The sequence below is a fragment of the Anolis sagrei genome, chromosome 4 (genome assembly GCF_037176765.1).
Source record: "Anolis sagrei isolate rAnoSag1 chromosome 4, rAnoSag1.mat, whole genome shotgun sequence".
Taxonomy (NCBI): Eukaryota; Metazoa; Chordata; class Lepidosauria; order Squamata; family Dactyloidae; genus Anolis; species Anolis sagrei.
This window is the reverse complement of record NC_090024.1, coordinates 181,596,404-181,612,726: the sequence shown is the minus strand read 5'-3', so window position 1 is coordinate 181,612,726 and position 16,323 is coordinate 181,596,404. Positions and strand designations below refer to the sequence as shown.

General features: G+C 43.2%; 1 protein-coding gene across 3 annotated transcripts in view; it reads left to right on the top strand.

Annotated features, from left to right (window-relative positions):
• The first annotated feature begins 4,060 nt into the window (after positions 1-4,060).
• The window catches only part of IPO13 (importin 13), a 58,471-nt gene continuing 46,208 nt past the window's right edge, over positions 4,061-16,323 (top strand). For 2 of the 3 annotated variants that reach the window (XM_060773347.2, XM_060773346.2), the window contains exon 1: positions 4,062-4,627. In XM_060773347.2, coding sequence (XP_060629330.1) covers positions 4,556-4,627 — 72 coding nt within the window. In that variant the 5' untranslated portion in view covers positions 4,062-4,555. Of the gene's footprint in view, positions 4,628-16,323 lie in introns of all 3 variants that reach the window. The other variant, XM_060773348.2, reaches the window with a different exon arrangement.

The following is a 16,323-nucleotide window of genomic DNA, read 5'->3' as shown; positions in this document are numbered from 1 at the left end:
GTTTTTCTCTGGACCTGGATACAGTCCTCACTAAGACAGGGTAGATTTATTTCTCCAACATTTTAATATTATGAGCTGTCCCTGGTGTAATTCAAAGTATTTTGGAATGCCTTGATTTTAAATGGCCAATTCAGAAACACTAACTTTATGAAAGGCCTATTCCTGTTAGAAATGAAAATTACCAAGATATAGATTAGAAAATTGCTTTTTAATCTATATCAACACAGCAGTCTGTATTTTAGATGTACTATGCCTGCACTTCACAGTTTACTACTACACTATTGCTCAAAAAAGGGAAGAAACCTAGTGGAATGACTTTGTTCCACATTTAAGAAGAGGTAAAAGAAAGAAACTAAGAGCCACTTTAGAATCTATCAAACACTAGGCTATGCTATTTTCCCTCCATGCCCCTGGTAAAATTGGATGAACACGCAATACTCAACATAAGCTATTTCTTTGATATCAGTCTAAATGCAAAGGGATCGTGGATCTTAGAGGCTGCATACACTTTCACAAACTAGGTCTATTTCTTTATATAGTCTACAAAAGCTTATGACACCAATTTCTTTTTCTCAGCTCATCTGAAGGTGTGATCAAATCTCTGCATACTGATACTCCAGACTAACATAGCTATTTCTGAAATCTGCCACTAGTCAGAACAATTTGGAATTCTTTTTTTAAGAAACCTGGCAGAAAGCAAGTGCCAATACTAAACTCTTCTCTTCATGTTCTCTTTACCCTAACCCAGTGGTTCCCAAACTGTGCTCCTCCAGGTATTTTGAACTTCAGCTCCCAGAAATCACAGCCAGCTTACCAGCTGTAGGAATTGTGGGAGCTGAAGTATGGAGAAGCATAGTTTGAGACCCATTGTCCTAACCCAGTGGTTCTAAACCTGTGGGTCTCCAGATGTTTTGCCCTTCAACTCTCAGAAATCCTAACAGCTGGTAAACTGGCTGGGATTTCTGGAAATTGTAGGCCAAAACACCTAGGGACCCACAGGTTGAGAACCACTGCCCTAACCTATACAGTCATGATATTAATTAGTGGCTGTTTTGATGGGTGTGTCTCCCATTTTATTAAATGTCTAATTTAAAGGAAGTTCCGTTTTTACAGGAGGTTGGGCAGAAGCAGCTTTGCCACAGCAGGGGTTGGAGGAAGATATTCAAGCAAAGAATGGACAAACCATTTTCAGGCTACTGCTTGGAATTGCTGCTTAAAAGTAAATTCTTTTATTTGGTTCACTTGAAAGACAACCTGCCTAATCTCCAGGATGACAGCCACGCTGCCTGTCTGAAATATGCATCCACCAGTCCTGAAGACAAACACCTTTATTACAACCCAAATTTTCATGGACTAGCATCCTAATACCCAATTAAACCTCATCATGAGCCTATGGGGTCATTTAGGTATTATCAAAATGGGTTTTTGTTTGTTTGTTTGGGGTTTTTTTTGTTAAAAGTTGAAATGGAACAATTCAGCCCAAATGACAATTCAGCTCCAAAGACGGATGTTTAGCTTCATGTTACTTGTGTATGTGTGTGATTGCTTGTCACCTGCTCATTTATGGTGATCCTATACATTTTATAGGCAAAAATGTATAGGCAAAAAGGCAAAATGGTTGTCTGCTGAGACACTGGAAGTAGCCCAAGAAAGGAGGAAAGCAAAAGGAAACAGTGAAGTAAACAGAGGTTAGCCAGAAGAGATAAGGAACTATTTTTAAACAAGCAATGCATGGAAGTGGAAAAAGACAACAGAATAGCAAGGACAAGAGACCTCTTCCAGAAAATTAGAAACATTAGTTAAATTTCAGGCAAAAATTGGCATAATAAGAAACAAAGATGGCAGGGACGTAACAGAAGCTGAAGAGATCAAGAGAAGGTGGCGAGACTATACAGAAGATCTGTATAGGAAGGATAATAATATCGAGGATAGTTTTGACAGTGTGGTGAATGAATTAGAACCAGACATCCTGAGGAGTGAGGTTGATTGGGCCTTAAGAAGCATTGCTAACCTCAAGGCAGCAGGAGACGACGGGATCCCAGCTGAACTGTTTAAAATCTTGAAAAATGATGCTGTCAAGGTGATGCATGCCATATGCCAGCAAATACGGAAAACACAAGAATGGCCACCAGACTGGAAAAAATCAACTTATATCCCCATACCAAAAAAGGGAAATGCTAAAGACTGCTCAAACCTTCGTAGAGTGGCCCTTATTTCTCATGCCAGTAAGGTAATGCTCAAGATCCTGCAAGTAAGACTCCAGCAATAAATGGAGCGAGAGTTGCCAGATGTACAAGCTGTGTTTAGAAAAGGCAGAGGAATGAGAGAACAAATTGCCAATATCCGCTGGATAATGGAGAAAGGCAGGGAGTTTCAGAAAAACATCTATTTCTGTTTTATTGACTTTTCTAAAACCTTTGACTGTGTGGATCATAATAAATTGTGGTAAGTTCTTGGTGGTATGGACATACCAAATCACCTTGTCTGCCTCCTGAGGTATTTGTATAAGGACCAATTAAAAACAGTCAGAACTGACCATGGAGCAACAGACTGGTTCAAGATTGGGAAAGGCGTACGGCAGGGTTGTATACTCTCACCCAACCTATTCAACTTGTATGAATACAGAACACATCAAGGCTGGGGGTGAAAATTGAATGCGAGGCTGGGGTGAAAATTGCAAGGCTGGAGTGAAAATTGCTGGAAGAAACATTAACAACCTTAGATATGCAGATGATACCACTTTGATGGCTGAAAGCGAGAAGGAGCCAAGGAGCCTTCTAATCAAGGTGAAAGAAGAAAGTGCAAAAGCTGGGTTGCAGTTAAACATCAAAAAAGCAAGATTATGGCAACCAGACTGATTGATAACTGGCAAATAGAGGGAGAAAACGTGGAGGCAGTCACAACCTTTGTACTTCTAGGTGCAAATATTACTGCAGACGCAGACTGCAGCCAGGAAATCAGAAGACGCTTGCTTCTTGGGAGGAGAGCAATGACCAATCTCGATAAAATAGTGAAGAGTAGAGACATTACACTGTCAACAAAGATCCGCATAGTAAAAGCAATGGTAATCCCCGTAGTCACCTACGGATGTGAGAGCTGGACCATAGGGAAGGCTGAGCGAAGGAAGATAATGCTTTTGAACTGTGGTGCTGGAGGAAAGTGCTGAGAGTGTCTTGGACCGAGAGAAGATCCAATCAGTCATACTTCAGGAAATAAAGCCTGACTGCTCATTAGAGGGAAGGATATTGGAGACAAAGTTGAAGTACTGTGGTCACATCATAAGGAGACAGGAAAGCTTAGAGAAGACAATGATGCTGGGGGAAATGGAAGTAAAAAGGAAGAGGGGCCAACCAAGATGGATGGCATCCTTGAAGTGACTGGCTTAACCTTGAAGGAGCTGGGGGTGGTGACGGCCGACAGGGAGCTCTGGCGTGGGCTGGTCCATGAGGTCATGAAGAAGTGACTGAATGAATGAACAACACAATATACAAGCACAGGCAAATTTGGGCCTTCCAGGTGCCGCTTAAGCGGCTGAGGGGGAAAAGGAAGGGGCCTGAGGCTGTGAGGAATGGTGGGAGTTGAAGCCCAAATCACCTGGAAGGCCCAAATTAGGGCCTGAGGCTGTGAGGAATAGTGGAAGTTGAAGCCCAAATCTCCTGGAGGGTCCAAATTTACCCACACCTAATATACAATCACAGAACTGTTAGAAACTTAGCGACTTTGTCCTCTTGTTCATATGTTTCAAATAGCAATGGCTGTCTTATTCAATAACTACTAGGCCAACTCTAGCCTATATTACCTGAAAAAATTCTCCTTCACTGGGCTGTTCCTTCCAGACTCAGAAGCGCTTCGCCATTTTCCCCAGCAGGTGGCGCAACACCGCAACGACGCTTCCCGCTTAATCCCTCAGCCTCGCCTATTCCGAACCACAACTCCCATCACCCCTCGCGACAAGAGAGGTCCTTAGCCAACGAGGGCTGTCCCGAAGCGCCTGAACGGACGGGGCACTAACGAACAACCCGGCAGGCAGGCGTTTGACGCGGACAGCTCAGTGACGCCGGAAAGCCCCTCCTTGGTTGCCCTGTTGGGTGCCCGGCCCAACTGTCAGTCAATGAGTCCGGCTGTGCGACAGGGTGGTGCCTCTTTCCCTGAGAAAGAGAGGCAAGCAGGCCCCCTCCTTTTCTCTACGCCTTTCTGATATTAAAGGTTTGGGGTTTTTTTGTGTGTGACAGACCTTGAATGTGGTTGGGAGCAAGAGGAACCGCCCCGCCCTTCTCCCCTCAGTTGAGATTGACAGGCAGCATGGCCCCGCCCCTTATTTATAGCCAGGAGACCCCATTTCTTTCCCAGATCCCTCACTGGAGAAGATAGATGCCCCCTCTGTGGAAGGGAGGCTCGCCCTTCTCTGAGGAGGGGAAGCATTTCGGGTTGTCGGGCGGCTGTTTCCCCTCCTCTCCTCCCTCAGGATGTTGATCTTGCCTCTGCTGCTTTCTCCGTGGCGGCTGTAGCCCGGGCTCCCCGCGAAGAGAGGGCCCTCCCTCCCCGAGGGCGAGCCATGGATCGCCGCGGGGAGGCCCCCCTCCAGCTCCAGCAAAACCTGGACTTCACCGTCGAGAATGTGGAAAAGGTAAAGAAAGGGAAGGGCAGGGCTGATGAGCAGAACATGCGGCGGGGGCGCCTTCTTCAGGGTTCTAGGTGGCCCTCTGTCGGGAGTGCTTTGATTGGGTACATGGAAGAATGGGGCTGGACTGGATGAACCCTTGGGGGTCTCTTCCAGCTCTAAGCCTCCTTCTCTGGAGGTTTCTAAGTAGGGTTATCTGTGGAAAGGGCTTTGATGGTTTGTTATTGTATGGCCTGGGGTTGGCCAGGATGGTCCTTGGGGTCTCTTCCAACTCTAAACCTCCTTCTCTGGAGGTTTCTAAGCAAGGTTATCTACTGGGAGGGCTTGAGGTTGGTCTGGGGTTGGTCAGGATGGTCCTTGGAGTCTCTTCCAGCTCTAAGCCTCCTTCTCTGGAGGTTTCTAAGCAAGGTTATCTGCTGGGTGGGCTTGGAATTGGTCTGGGGTTGGTCAGGATGGTCCTTAGGGTCTCTTCCAGCTCTAAGCCCCCTTCTCTGAGGTTTTGAAACCTCAGGATTATCTGCTGGGAGGGCTTTGATGGTTTGTTATTGTATGAGTTGATCATTATGCTCCGTGGGGTCTCTTTCAACTCTAAACCTCCTTCTCTGGAGGTTTCTAATCAGGGCTATCTATTGGGAGGACTTCGATGGTTGGTTGTTCTAATGCATGAGGTTGGACGGGATGGTCCTAGGGGTCTCTTCCAGCTCTCCTTCTCTGGAGGTGTCAAAGCAGGGTTATCTGTTGGGAGGGCTTTGATGTTTTGTTATTGTATGGCCTGGGGTTGGTCAGGATGCTCCTTGACATCTCTTCCAGCTCTAACCCACCTTATCTGGAGCTTTCTAAGCAGGGTTATCTGCTTGTAGGGCTTGGGGTTGGTCAAGATGATCCTTAGGGCCTCTTCCAACTCTAAACCTTCTCTGGAGGTTTCAAGGCAGGGTTATTTGCTGTGAGGGCTTTGATGCTTTGATATTGTATGTCCTGAGGTTGGTCAGGATGGTCCTTCGGGTCCCTTCCAGCTCTAAGCCTTCTTGTCTGGAGGTTACTAAGCAGGGTTACCTGTTGGGAGGGCTTTGACGGTTTGTTATTGTAATACATGGGGTTGGTCAGGATGGTCCTTGGGGTCTCTTTCAATTCTGTGATTTTATGAGAGGAGTCTGATTCTACCTGCCAGATGAGTCACCTTGAGAAGAGAGAAAGCAGGGTATGAATAAACATAAACATCACCCCTGCCTTAGTTGGGAGTGAAAGAGAGAGCCTCATCTGACATCCATATCTACACTGCCATATAATACAGTTTGAAAAGGCATTATTATACGGTCAGTGTAGACTTAATGCAGTCCAACTGTATTATATGAGTCTGCACTGACTATGTAATGCATTGTATGGCAGTGTCAATGGGGCCAGGGAGCCAGGAATGTTTAGCTTGTATGGCATGGGGTTGGTCAGGATGGTCCTTGGGGGTCTCTTCTATCTATCTGATTCCATGAGAGGAGGCTGTTTCCACCTGCAAGGTGAGTCACCTTGAGGAGAGAAAAGCAGGGTATGAATAAAAATAAACATCACCCCTGCCTTTGTTGGGAGTGAAAGATAGAGCCTCGTCTGAAATCTATGTGTTTCCAAGCCTGGCATGAGGCAAAGTATTTATTTTCTTCACTTGTATACTGCTTTTCTCGAGGGGGGGGGGGGAATGACTCAAAGTGGTTTCCAACATATTTATGGCAAAATTTAATGCCTCACATACATATGAAACCTAACACAGAACAACCATAATATATAACTATCAATTAGATCATTAAAATGTAACAACATTTAGCCAAGTAAAACGTGGAGTTAAAAACATGTATTAATATAAACGCTTAAATCACGCAATCTGTTGTCTTTCTCTGTCTCTTGCAATGGGTTGTAGTGCAGCCTGCTACAGACTTGCATCTACCTTCTCCATCCTGATCTTTTCCCCTTGAATGTGAGAACTACCCTTGGCATTGTTACAGTTTTTGACCTGAGTGCCTTGGGCCGCATCTACACTGCCATATAACACAATTTGAAAAGGCATTATATGGTCAGTGTAGATTCATTGCAGTTAAACTGTATTATATGAGTCTATGTTGATGATTTCATGCCGTTTGAAATGGCATTGTATGGCAGTGTCAATGGGGCCAGGGAGCCAGGAATGTTTAACTCAGAGAAAAGAAGGCTAGGAGGGGACATGATAAAGTAAAGGTACAGGTTTCCCCTTGGCATTAAGTCTAATTGTGTCTGACTCTGGGGGTTGGTGCTCATCTCCATTTCTAAGCTGAAGAGCTGGTATTATCCATAGACATCTCCAAAGTCATAGAATCATAGAATCAGAATCATAGAAACATAAACATCAGTTGGAAGTTGGAAGAGAACAGTTGGAAGAGACCTCATGGGCCATCCAGTCCAACCCCCTGCCAAGAAGCAGGAATATTGCATTCAAATCACCCCTGACAAATGCCCATCCAGCCTCTGCTTAAAAGCTTCCAAAGAAGGAGCCTCCACCACACTCCGGGGCAGAGAGTTCCACTGCTGAACGGCTCTCACAGTCAGGAAGTTCTTCCTAATGTTCAGATGGAATCTCCTCTCTTGTAGTTTGAAGCCATTGTTCCGCGTCCTAGTCTCCAAGGAAGCAGAAAACAAGCTTGCTCCCTCCTCCCTGTGGCTTCCTCTCACATATTTATACATGGCTATCATATCTCCTCTCAGCCTTCTCTTCTTCAGGCTAAACATGCCCAGTTCCCTAAGCCGCTCCTCATAGGGCTTGTTCTCCAGACCCTTGATCATTTTAGTCGCCCTCCTCTGGACACATTCCAGCTTGTCAATATCTCTCTTGAATTGTGGTGCCCAGAATTGGACACAATATTCCAGATGTGGTCTAACCAAAGCAGAATAGAGGGGTAGCATTACTTCCTTAGATCTAGACACTATGCTCCTATTGATGCAGGCCAAAATCCCATTGGCTTTTTTTGCCGCCACATCACATTGTTGGCTCATGTTTAACTTGTTATCCACGAGGACTCCAAGATCTTTTTCACACGTACTGCTCTCAAGCCAGGCATCCCCCATTCTGTATCTTTGCATTTCATTTTTTCTGCCAAAGTGGAGTATCTTGCATTTGTCACTGTTGAACTTCATTTTGTTAGTTTTGGCCCATCTCTCTAATCTGTCAAGATCGTTTTGAATTCTGCTCCTGTCCTCTGGACTATTGGCTATCCCTCCCAATTTGATGTCGTCTGCAAACTTGATGATCATGCCTTCTAGCCCTTCATTCAAGTCGTTAATAAAGATGTTGAACAGGACCGGGCCCAGGACGGAACCCTGCGGCACTCCGCTCGTCACTTCTTTCCAAGATGAAGAGGAAGCATTAGTGAGCACTCTCTGTGTTCGTCCACTTAACCAATTACAGATCCACCTCACCGTAGTTTTGCCTAGCCCACATTGGACTAGTTTCCTTGCCAGAAGGTCATGGGGGACCTTGTCGAAGGCCTTACTGAAATCCAGGTACGCTACATCCACGGCATTCCCCGCATCTACCCAGCTTGTAGCTCTATCGAAGAAAGAGATCAGATTAGTCTGGCATGACTTGTTTTTGATAAATCCATGTTGACTATTAGCGATGACTGCATTTGTTTCTAAGTGTTTGCAGACCGCTTCCTTAACAATCTTTTCCAGAATCTTGCCCGGTATCGACGTGAGGCTGACCGGACGGTAGTTGTTTGGGTCATCCTTTTTTCCCTTCTTGAAGATTGGGACCACATTGGCCCTCCTCCAATCTGTTGGAACTTCTCCCGTTCTCCAAGAACTCTCAAAGATGGTTGCCAATGGTTCCGAAATGACTTCCGCTAGTTCCTTCAATACTCTGGGGTGTAGTTGATCTGGCCCTGGGGACTTGAACTCATTAAGAGCGGCCAGGTATTCCTGGACGACTTCTTTCCCAATTTGGGGTTGGATATCCTCCAATCCCTCATCCACTCCATCTTGCTGAGGTTGAAGACTCTCTTTTTGTGAGAAGACCGAGGCAAAGAAGGCATTAAGTAGTTCTGCCTTTTCCCTATCCCCTGTCAGCATTGCCCCATCTTCTCCTCGAAGAGGTCCTATTGCCTCCTTGTTTTTCCTTTTTCTACTGACATAAGAATAGAAGCCCTTTTTATTGTTTTTAATGTCCCTGGCAAGTCTGAGCTCGTTTTTTGCTTTAGCCTTGCGGACCTTTTCCCTACAGGTGTTGGCTATTTGTTTGAATTCTTCTTTGGTGATTTCTCCCTTTTTCCACTTCTTGTGCATGTCTCATGTGGCTGGCATGACTGCATGGAGCACCATTACATTCCTGCCAACTCAATACCTATTGATCTACTTACATTTGCATATTTTTGAACTGCTAGGTTGGCAGAAGCTGGGCCTAACAGCGGGATCTCACCCCACTCCCCGAATTCGAGCCATTAACCTTTCAGTCAGCAAGTTCAGCAGTTCACCAGGGGCTCTGTTGTGCGACGGGGTGCTGCCTTTTTCCCAGAGGGAAAACATGATAGCCATGTTTAAATACCTGAAATGATGTCACATTGAGGAGGGGGCCAAACTTGCTTTTGGCTGCTCCACAGAGTAGGACACAATGGAACAATAGGTTCAAATTGCAGGGAAAGAGAATCTACCTAAACATTAAGAAGAATTTTCTGATGGTAAGAACTGTTCGTTAGTGGGATATATTGCCTCTGAGTGTGGTGGAGTCTCTTCCTCTGAAGATTTTAAAGCAGAGGCTGGACAGCCATCTATTGGAAATGCTTAGATTGTGTGTTCCTGTATGGAGGGGGATTGACTAGTTGGTCCTTGTGGTCTGTTCCAGCGCTATGATTCTATGACCTTGCCTTAGTTGGACTATGAGTCCTGTCACTAACAGAGCTACCCAATTCGCAGGTTTCTCACAATTTCATAAGGATTTTGGAGCCTTCCAACCCTGCTTCCCTCAAGGAAGAGTGTTATGTTGGGCTTGGCTGGAGAATGACTCTGCTGCTGCCTTGGCGGGGGGAGGGGGGGGAGAGGGTTGCAGATGCCATGCACTGACCTGGCAGCCCATCCAACCACTCCCTCTCCCCCATAGCTTGTTATGGTTGGAGATGTATTGCTTCTCTTGCTGTAAGCTTTGCCCTTAAGCTCTTTCTTCCAAGTGGACTCCTCTGGTTGGGGGAGGCAGAGTGGTCTTTAAAACCTTTATAGAAGGTGAACTGTCTTCCGATGGGGAAGAGTTGAACATTTTCACTTTAAGGTGCTTCATTCTTCTGGCATGTGTTCTGATCTCCCTTCTCTCTTTTATGTTCTCAGAAGTGTATTCTAGTTTGCAATAATAGTTTTAAAGGCATTGCGGGTCTTAGTGGGATGGGACCTGTTTTTTAAACACATTAGTGTGAGCAAGCACTGTTGTTGACACCTGAGAGGCTACTGTGAATATTGATGCTGTTAACAATGATCTTTGGTTGTGTTTTGTTTGCAAAACTACAGTTTGAATATGCAGTAGGAAGGTTGCAATCTACAGTTGCAATGCCTTAATGTTAGCCCAATTAAGTATGGTGGGCTTTGTAATTAGATTTGGTGAAGTGATACCAGTGTAAACATTGCACCATGACTTGTTCAAGTCAAAAGTGAGTTCTGTGATGGTCTAACTCTGACTCTAGGATATCACTAATTTGCCCTGCACATTATCTCTTAAGAGATAAGGAATGGAATTGGGGAGAGCGTGGCCCCTAGCAATAAGCTTGAAGTCAAAATTTAAGATGGCATAACAAAGAAAGATTGGGAGGAATCTGTGGTAGTATAGAATAAGTTGTAGAACATTGTCTTGGATATAACTCGCAGAATCATAGAATTGGAAGGGCTGTCAAGTCCAACGCTTTGCTCAGTCCAGGATCTCCAGCTATATCATTCCTAGCAGGTAGCTGTCCAGTTTCTTTTCGAAGATGTCCATAGAAGGAGACCCCATCATGTCTCTAGGCAGTTGGTTCAATTGCTAAATTGCTCTTAGTATCAAGAAATTCCTTCTAATGTTCAGTGTCCTCCTGGAACTTAAAACTGTTAGGTTTAGCTCTACCCACTGACGCTGCAATTGGGAGACTGAATTAAAGAGAAATGCGGTGGCACTTCTCTGAATTAGAGAGAAATGCTGAACTTGCTGACCAAAAGTTGGTGGTTCAAATTAGTGGAGTGGGATGAGCTCCTGTCATAAGCCCCAGCTTCAGCTAATCTAGCAGTTTGAAAACATGCAAATGTGAGTAGATCAATAGGTACCGCTTCGGTGGGAAGGTAACTGCATTACATGTAGTCATGCTGGCCACATGACCTAAGAGATGTCTACAATGCTAGCTCTTTAGCTTAAAAATGGAGTTGAGCACCACTCCCCAGAATCGGACTCGACTAGACTTAGTGTCAAGGAGAAACCTTTATCTTTACTTACGTCTTTTTAAGGATTGCTAGTGAATTCATAACTTAAAGGAGATTGAATGAGGGACTCTTCTGATCAAAACTTACACTCTCACTACTAGGCCAGATTTTTTAACAAAGTCTAAAGAAGTCCCTGCAATCTTCCCTACATAATGACAGAAAGTGTAATGAATGCTAACAGAGGAGGAGGGATGAAAACTCTGCATACTGGTAAAGAAAATGCATGTCCCTTGACAGACCATTTTAACTAGCAGAGCAATTTATGATTTAATAATACCTGAAGTTTCGTTTCTCTAATGCCTCATGCCTTCACTGCTCCTTGCCATCAAAGAGCCAGAATAGGCAATCGTCTTGGCTTTTTGTCAGAGTTATATTCTATACTTGCAGGTTAAAACAAAAAACAAAAAACAAAAAAAACAGAAACCCCATGCCCTTCCAGACAGGCCCTATATCCGAGGATCTGATCGCAGGTTTTCTTCTTTAAAGTGCTGGATAAACTGGGATAAACAGAAAACCTGGGATCAGATCCTGGGATATAGGGCCTGTCTTGAAGGGCCTACAGTGGCAATATTGAGATGTTATTCAAGAATATTGCTTTTATAGTGCTACATATGTTCTGTAATTTTGCTGAAGTTGCAAGGAAACAAAACAAAAAGAAGACATTGATTATATGGCAAAGTCACAATAAGATTCTTATGGTGTTTTTTATTTATTTCATAGACAGGTTTCTATCCTTCAACAGTAGAAAGACAGACTTGAAATATATAGGGATAAAATTTCTCAAGGTAGGAGGCTCAATTTCTCCAGGACAGAGAATTGTGGTTCAGGGTTCTTTGTTAGTTTCTTGTCTCCTTCCATTTAATACATTTTTATTTGTTGCCTGCCTCTCTTCACAGCTTGAGGCAGGGTACAACAGAGTTAAAACACACAAAATCATTAAAATACATAGATTAAAGCACCAATTATAGCAAAAGCAAAATAATTTATATTACTTGCATTCTGGGTGTATACTTTTAATTAGGCCAGAATTTAAAAAAAAATCATCCTTGGGCAGTTTATTGTTCTCCCTTCTAACACTGAAGGCCTCTTTCATAGTAATTTTGTTGTTCATCATTCACTCTAGCAAAGCTCAGGGACTAGCTTCTCACTAAGTCACAACCTTGCAATTGTACATGCTTGCTTGGGAGAGCAAAGTCCTTGTTCAAGCCTAGGGACCATGATGCTAAAAACTCTCATTTTCACGATGCATATAAATTAAGGATTAGCTCTTTTTTGCAAAGTTATTTTTGGATGCTGGCTTCTTTGGCCTGATGTTCTACTGGGTAAATGCTGCTTCATTATTTCCCCTGGAGAGAACGCACAGGCAGCTTCTTTGTGTTCACTAACAATAGAGCAAATGTTGACATCAGGAAAGGTCAGCACACCCCAGGTGGTGATTAGCTAAGCAAGTGCTAGGGGGAGTTGGTATGTAGATATTAGAGCTATGGAGGGGGAGCCAGAATTGTTCCCATATTAGTTTCGTTGGACATCTAAGAATCTCATAGATGCTTCTGCTCCCCATCAGCTTATCTTCGCTTTGCTGCGTAGCACTTGGCTTTATCAAGCATTCCTGTAAGATGCAGCATTGTCCTGTAAAGGTGAAGGTTGGCTGGGTGAAAAAGGTGTGTGGACCCCTGCTGTTGGAGATTGTGCCATAGTATTTGACATCCAGTTCATGCTGCAAGAAGCATTAGAAGACTGGGCTCAATATTCTGCTGAATCTGCCTCACATCTGCCTCTTCAGCCTGAGGCCTTTTTGCTGTAAGTGGCAGAAAAGTGATGCTCTGCCAGAGCAGACTGAGATTCTTTACTCTTCCATATGTACTTTGTGAGGATCATTGTAATGCTGTCTATACTGAACGTGGCCCTGTGCTGTTCATTTTTGAAAGAGGTTTTTGATGCCGGACATTTTGAGTTTTTCTAAATCCCGTGGTTACCGAGGGATGCCTGGCAAACTTCACTAACTGCACATGTCTCAAGTCAGGAATCAGGAACCAGGAATCTCACTAGGTTAAAGGCAAACAACAGAGACTTTATTTAATTTGCAAAAAAAGGGACACTCCAAGGGTCATGCCAACCCCTGGGTACACAGCAATGGAATGCTGGAGACAAATAAAAGTCCAAAAGATGATTTGACATTTTTATGCATATACTGGATTCCGCCTGAAAGGACTTCTCCCATCCTGGACATTCCATAGATATATAAACCCCTCTTGGCTAGTTTCCAATAGACCTCACAATCTCCGAAGATGCCTGCCATAGATGTGGGTGAAACATCAGGAGTGAATGCTTCTGGAACATGGCAATACAGCCTGGAAAACTCACAGCAACCCAGTGATTCCAGCCGTGAAAGCCCTTGACAACACAATGAGGGTTGTTGTGCTAGATATATTCCCATGCTGGGAAGACAAAGAAAGTGTCTACTGTTGATGGGATTGCAATCAAAGTTTCATCCTGGACCTTTGTCCTGCGGTTAGCCGAGATTCCCGAAGGGGAAGTTCTGGACATCAGGCGGATGGGCTCCCTCTGAAATCCGGGAAGATTCCATAGATTATGTCCCATCTCTGGTTCTCACACAGACTGAATAACTGAGCCGGTGGCGTGTGTCTGTGTGTGGGGGCTCAGAGGCCATGGGGTATGGGCTGCTTTTGGTCTTTGGAGGCTTGAGGGAGATCATGGGGACGGAGGCAGTTTCCAGTGCATCTGTCCTTCTGTCCTTGGGAAACCATAATTCCCATGGAAATCTTTTTATTAGGGGTGGGGTTGGGGGTCCATTTTCATCATCTTGCATCTTATGTCCTGGGACTTTTCCTCAAATTCTAGAACCCTGATGGGACTACTCTTGATCAATCTTGCCAAGCAGTCAAGTTGCTACTGTAAAAGTAAAACATACTGTAGAACTATATTTACAGCTATTAACTAATGCAAGGATGAGGCACCTGTAGCCTACCAGTTTCCATTGTTCCATGATTACATGGAACCATGATCTTGTCTGTAATTGCTGGGAATTATAGTGAAACAACACTGGAAGACTGCAATCTTCATTAGATAGGTATAGAAATCTGCTGGTGAGATTTTCCCTGTCATGAAGATGAAGTGATGACATGAATGATTTCATTTAACAAATATCACCTAATTACATTTCTGTTAAACAGAAGCTCTCTTTGAAACAGAAACTCTACATCTTTCATTCCTGGTGCAGTACTTCATGGTCTGTGTATCATTTTTCAAAGGTACTAAAGTATGTTAGGCAGTTGGTTGAATTTTACGTTGTTTTTTCTGCACCCACACCCATGTTCTTATAGCACTTAAGGCAGTTTCCTCTCCTGTAAAAGGTCAATAGTTCAGCACATTCATCTAGTACAAAATCCCAAAGCAGTGTGCACGTGGAGACTGGGATTGATTTTATGGCAATTCGTTTGGGTTTGTTCATGAACCAAATGTGCCAGAAAATAACTGACATAGCTTGAGTCTTTAGATAGTAAGGTGCAGAGAAATTGTCCCAGTGTCTAAAGACTGTTGTTAAAATTATTAATCCCGATTATATAAACAGAGAAAGCAGAAGCAAGACAGATAATGGTTCTTTGGGTCTGTGGTATGTTTTACTTTTATAGAAGAAGAAGAGACTGATGGAGTTGATTTCTTAGGCTTTCCTACCTTGCTCATACAGTCTTCTTGGTTAAGTGAAAAAAAGGTCTCTTACAATGCTATCCTTGTAGAGGTAGATTTGGTAGGAGTGAATCCAGGTTGAAGTTAACAGTATTGTGCTGAAAAGACTGAAGCATATACTTTCCTGCTTGTGCTTTTCTGTTCAAAGGCCTGCATAGAAGTGTTGTATGCTATTTGGGTTTTGGTGCCAAATCTGGTTTCATTTTATTTGTATCACAGCTTTCAGGATCTTGCATGTTTCTTCATAGCTGATTCTTCTGCTATTGTTCTGTGCCTTTTAACATTTTCCTTTGTTCTCAAAGGTTGTTCCCTTTTGCTTTGAAGCCATGTGGTTGCAGAAGTATGTCTGTAACTGAGGTGCGGGCTGCATTATCGAAGAACTGACACCCATGCTCTTGCCCCGAACAAAAGAAATTTGGTTTCTATCATCTCTAATTAGAGGTGATGGGCTGCTGGACTAGGTGATGTGGCAAATGAGACAGCTATCTTCTCATTAAGATATGGAGGAATGGAAACACAAGTGAATATGCTTCTAGCCCTTTAAAAATACTGTAGCCATGTGAAGTGTTTATTCTTTATAGGCAACTGGGAGTCAGTTTCTTGACCTGCCTCATTTCCTAATAGTTTTTAGACAAGTAGCTGTATTAGTCTCTGTCATATAAAAAGAACAGTAATATGTATCTCTGTGTATGTGAATTCTGGACAGCTTTAAGACTAAATAGCACAGGCTTTAATGGATTTCAATCTACTTCTTAGGATGTATTGAGGGAATTCAAGTCTTCAAAAAGGCTCATGTTAAAATCAATCTGTCTTAAAACTGCAAATAGATACTTTCCCTTTTTCAGTAGAAACGTTTTCTTTACAGTGAAATCCTAAGTTCTGAAGTGGGCACTAGTGCAAATTATTGCCATTTTATCTTTTCAGCTAGTGGCTAGATTGATGTCTCACACATGAACTTCAGATCCTCAGAAGTAGCATTTAATGTTACTAATAACATGAAGTCAATCCTGCAAATAGTAATTCTGTTCAGATTGATAATGAGGCAGTTCCAAAAAGACACCTTAATAATGATAATAATAATGATAATAATAATAATAATAAACAACCGTATTTTTACCCCACCCTATCTCCCCGAGGAGACTCAGGGCAGCTTACAACAAAATCACAGTGGCAAACATTTAATGCCAAAAACCAGGAGCAACATATAAAAAAATAAAAAAACAAATCAATATAGATTAATACAACAACATAAACATATCATAATGCGACCCACACTTTACAGCATAAGAAGTTCTTTAAAACTCTTAAAAGTCCGACTAAAATGATCAATTGGAGCTAAGATAGTATAAGCTAACAGATGAAGGTAGTCCTACTATAACAGCTTTGTGTCTAGTAGGACTATGCAAAACACTTCAGCACAGCTAGCAATATTTAAATTGTTCCAATCAATTTCTTCAAATTCCATCTGTATTCTTGTTCTATCCTTTGTATCTAGTTGCCTGAATTTTTATTCTCACGTGGAAATTTTTATATATTTTCTGTAGAATTTATCT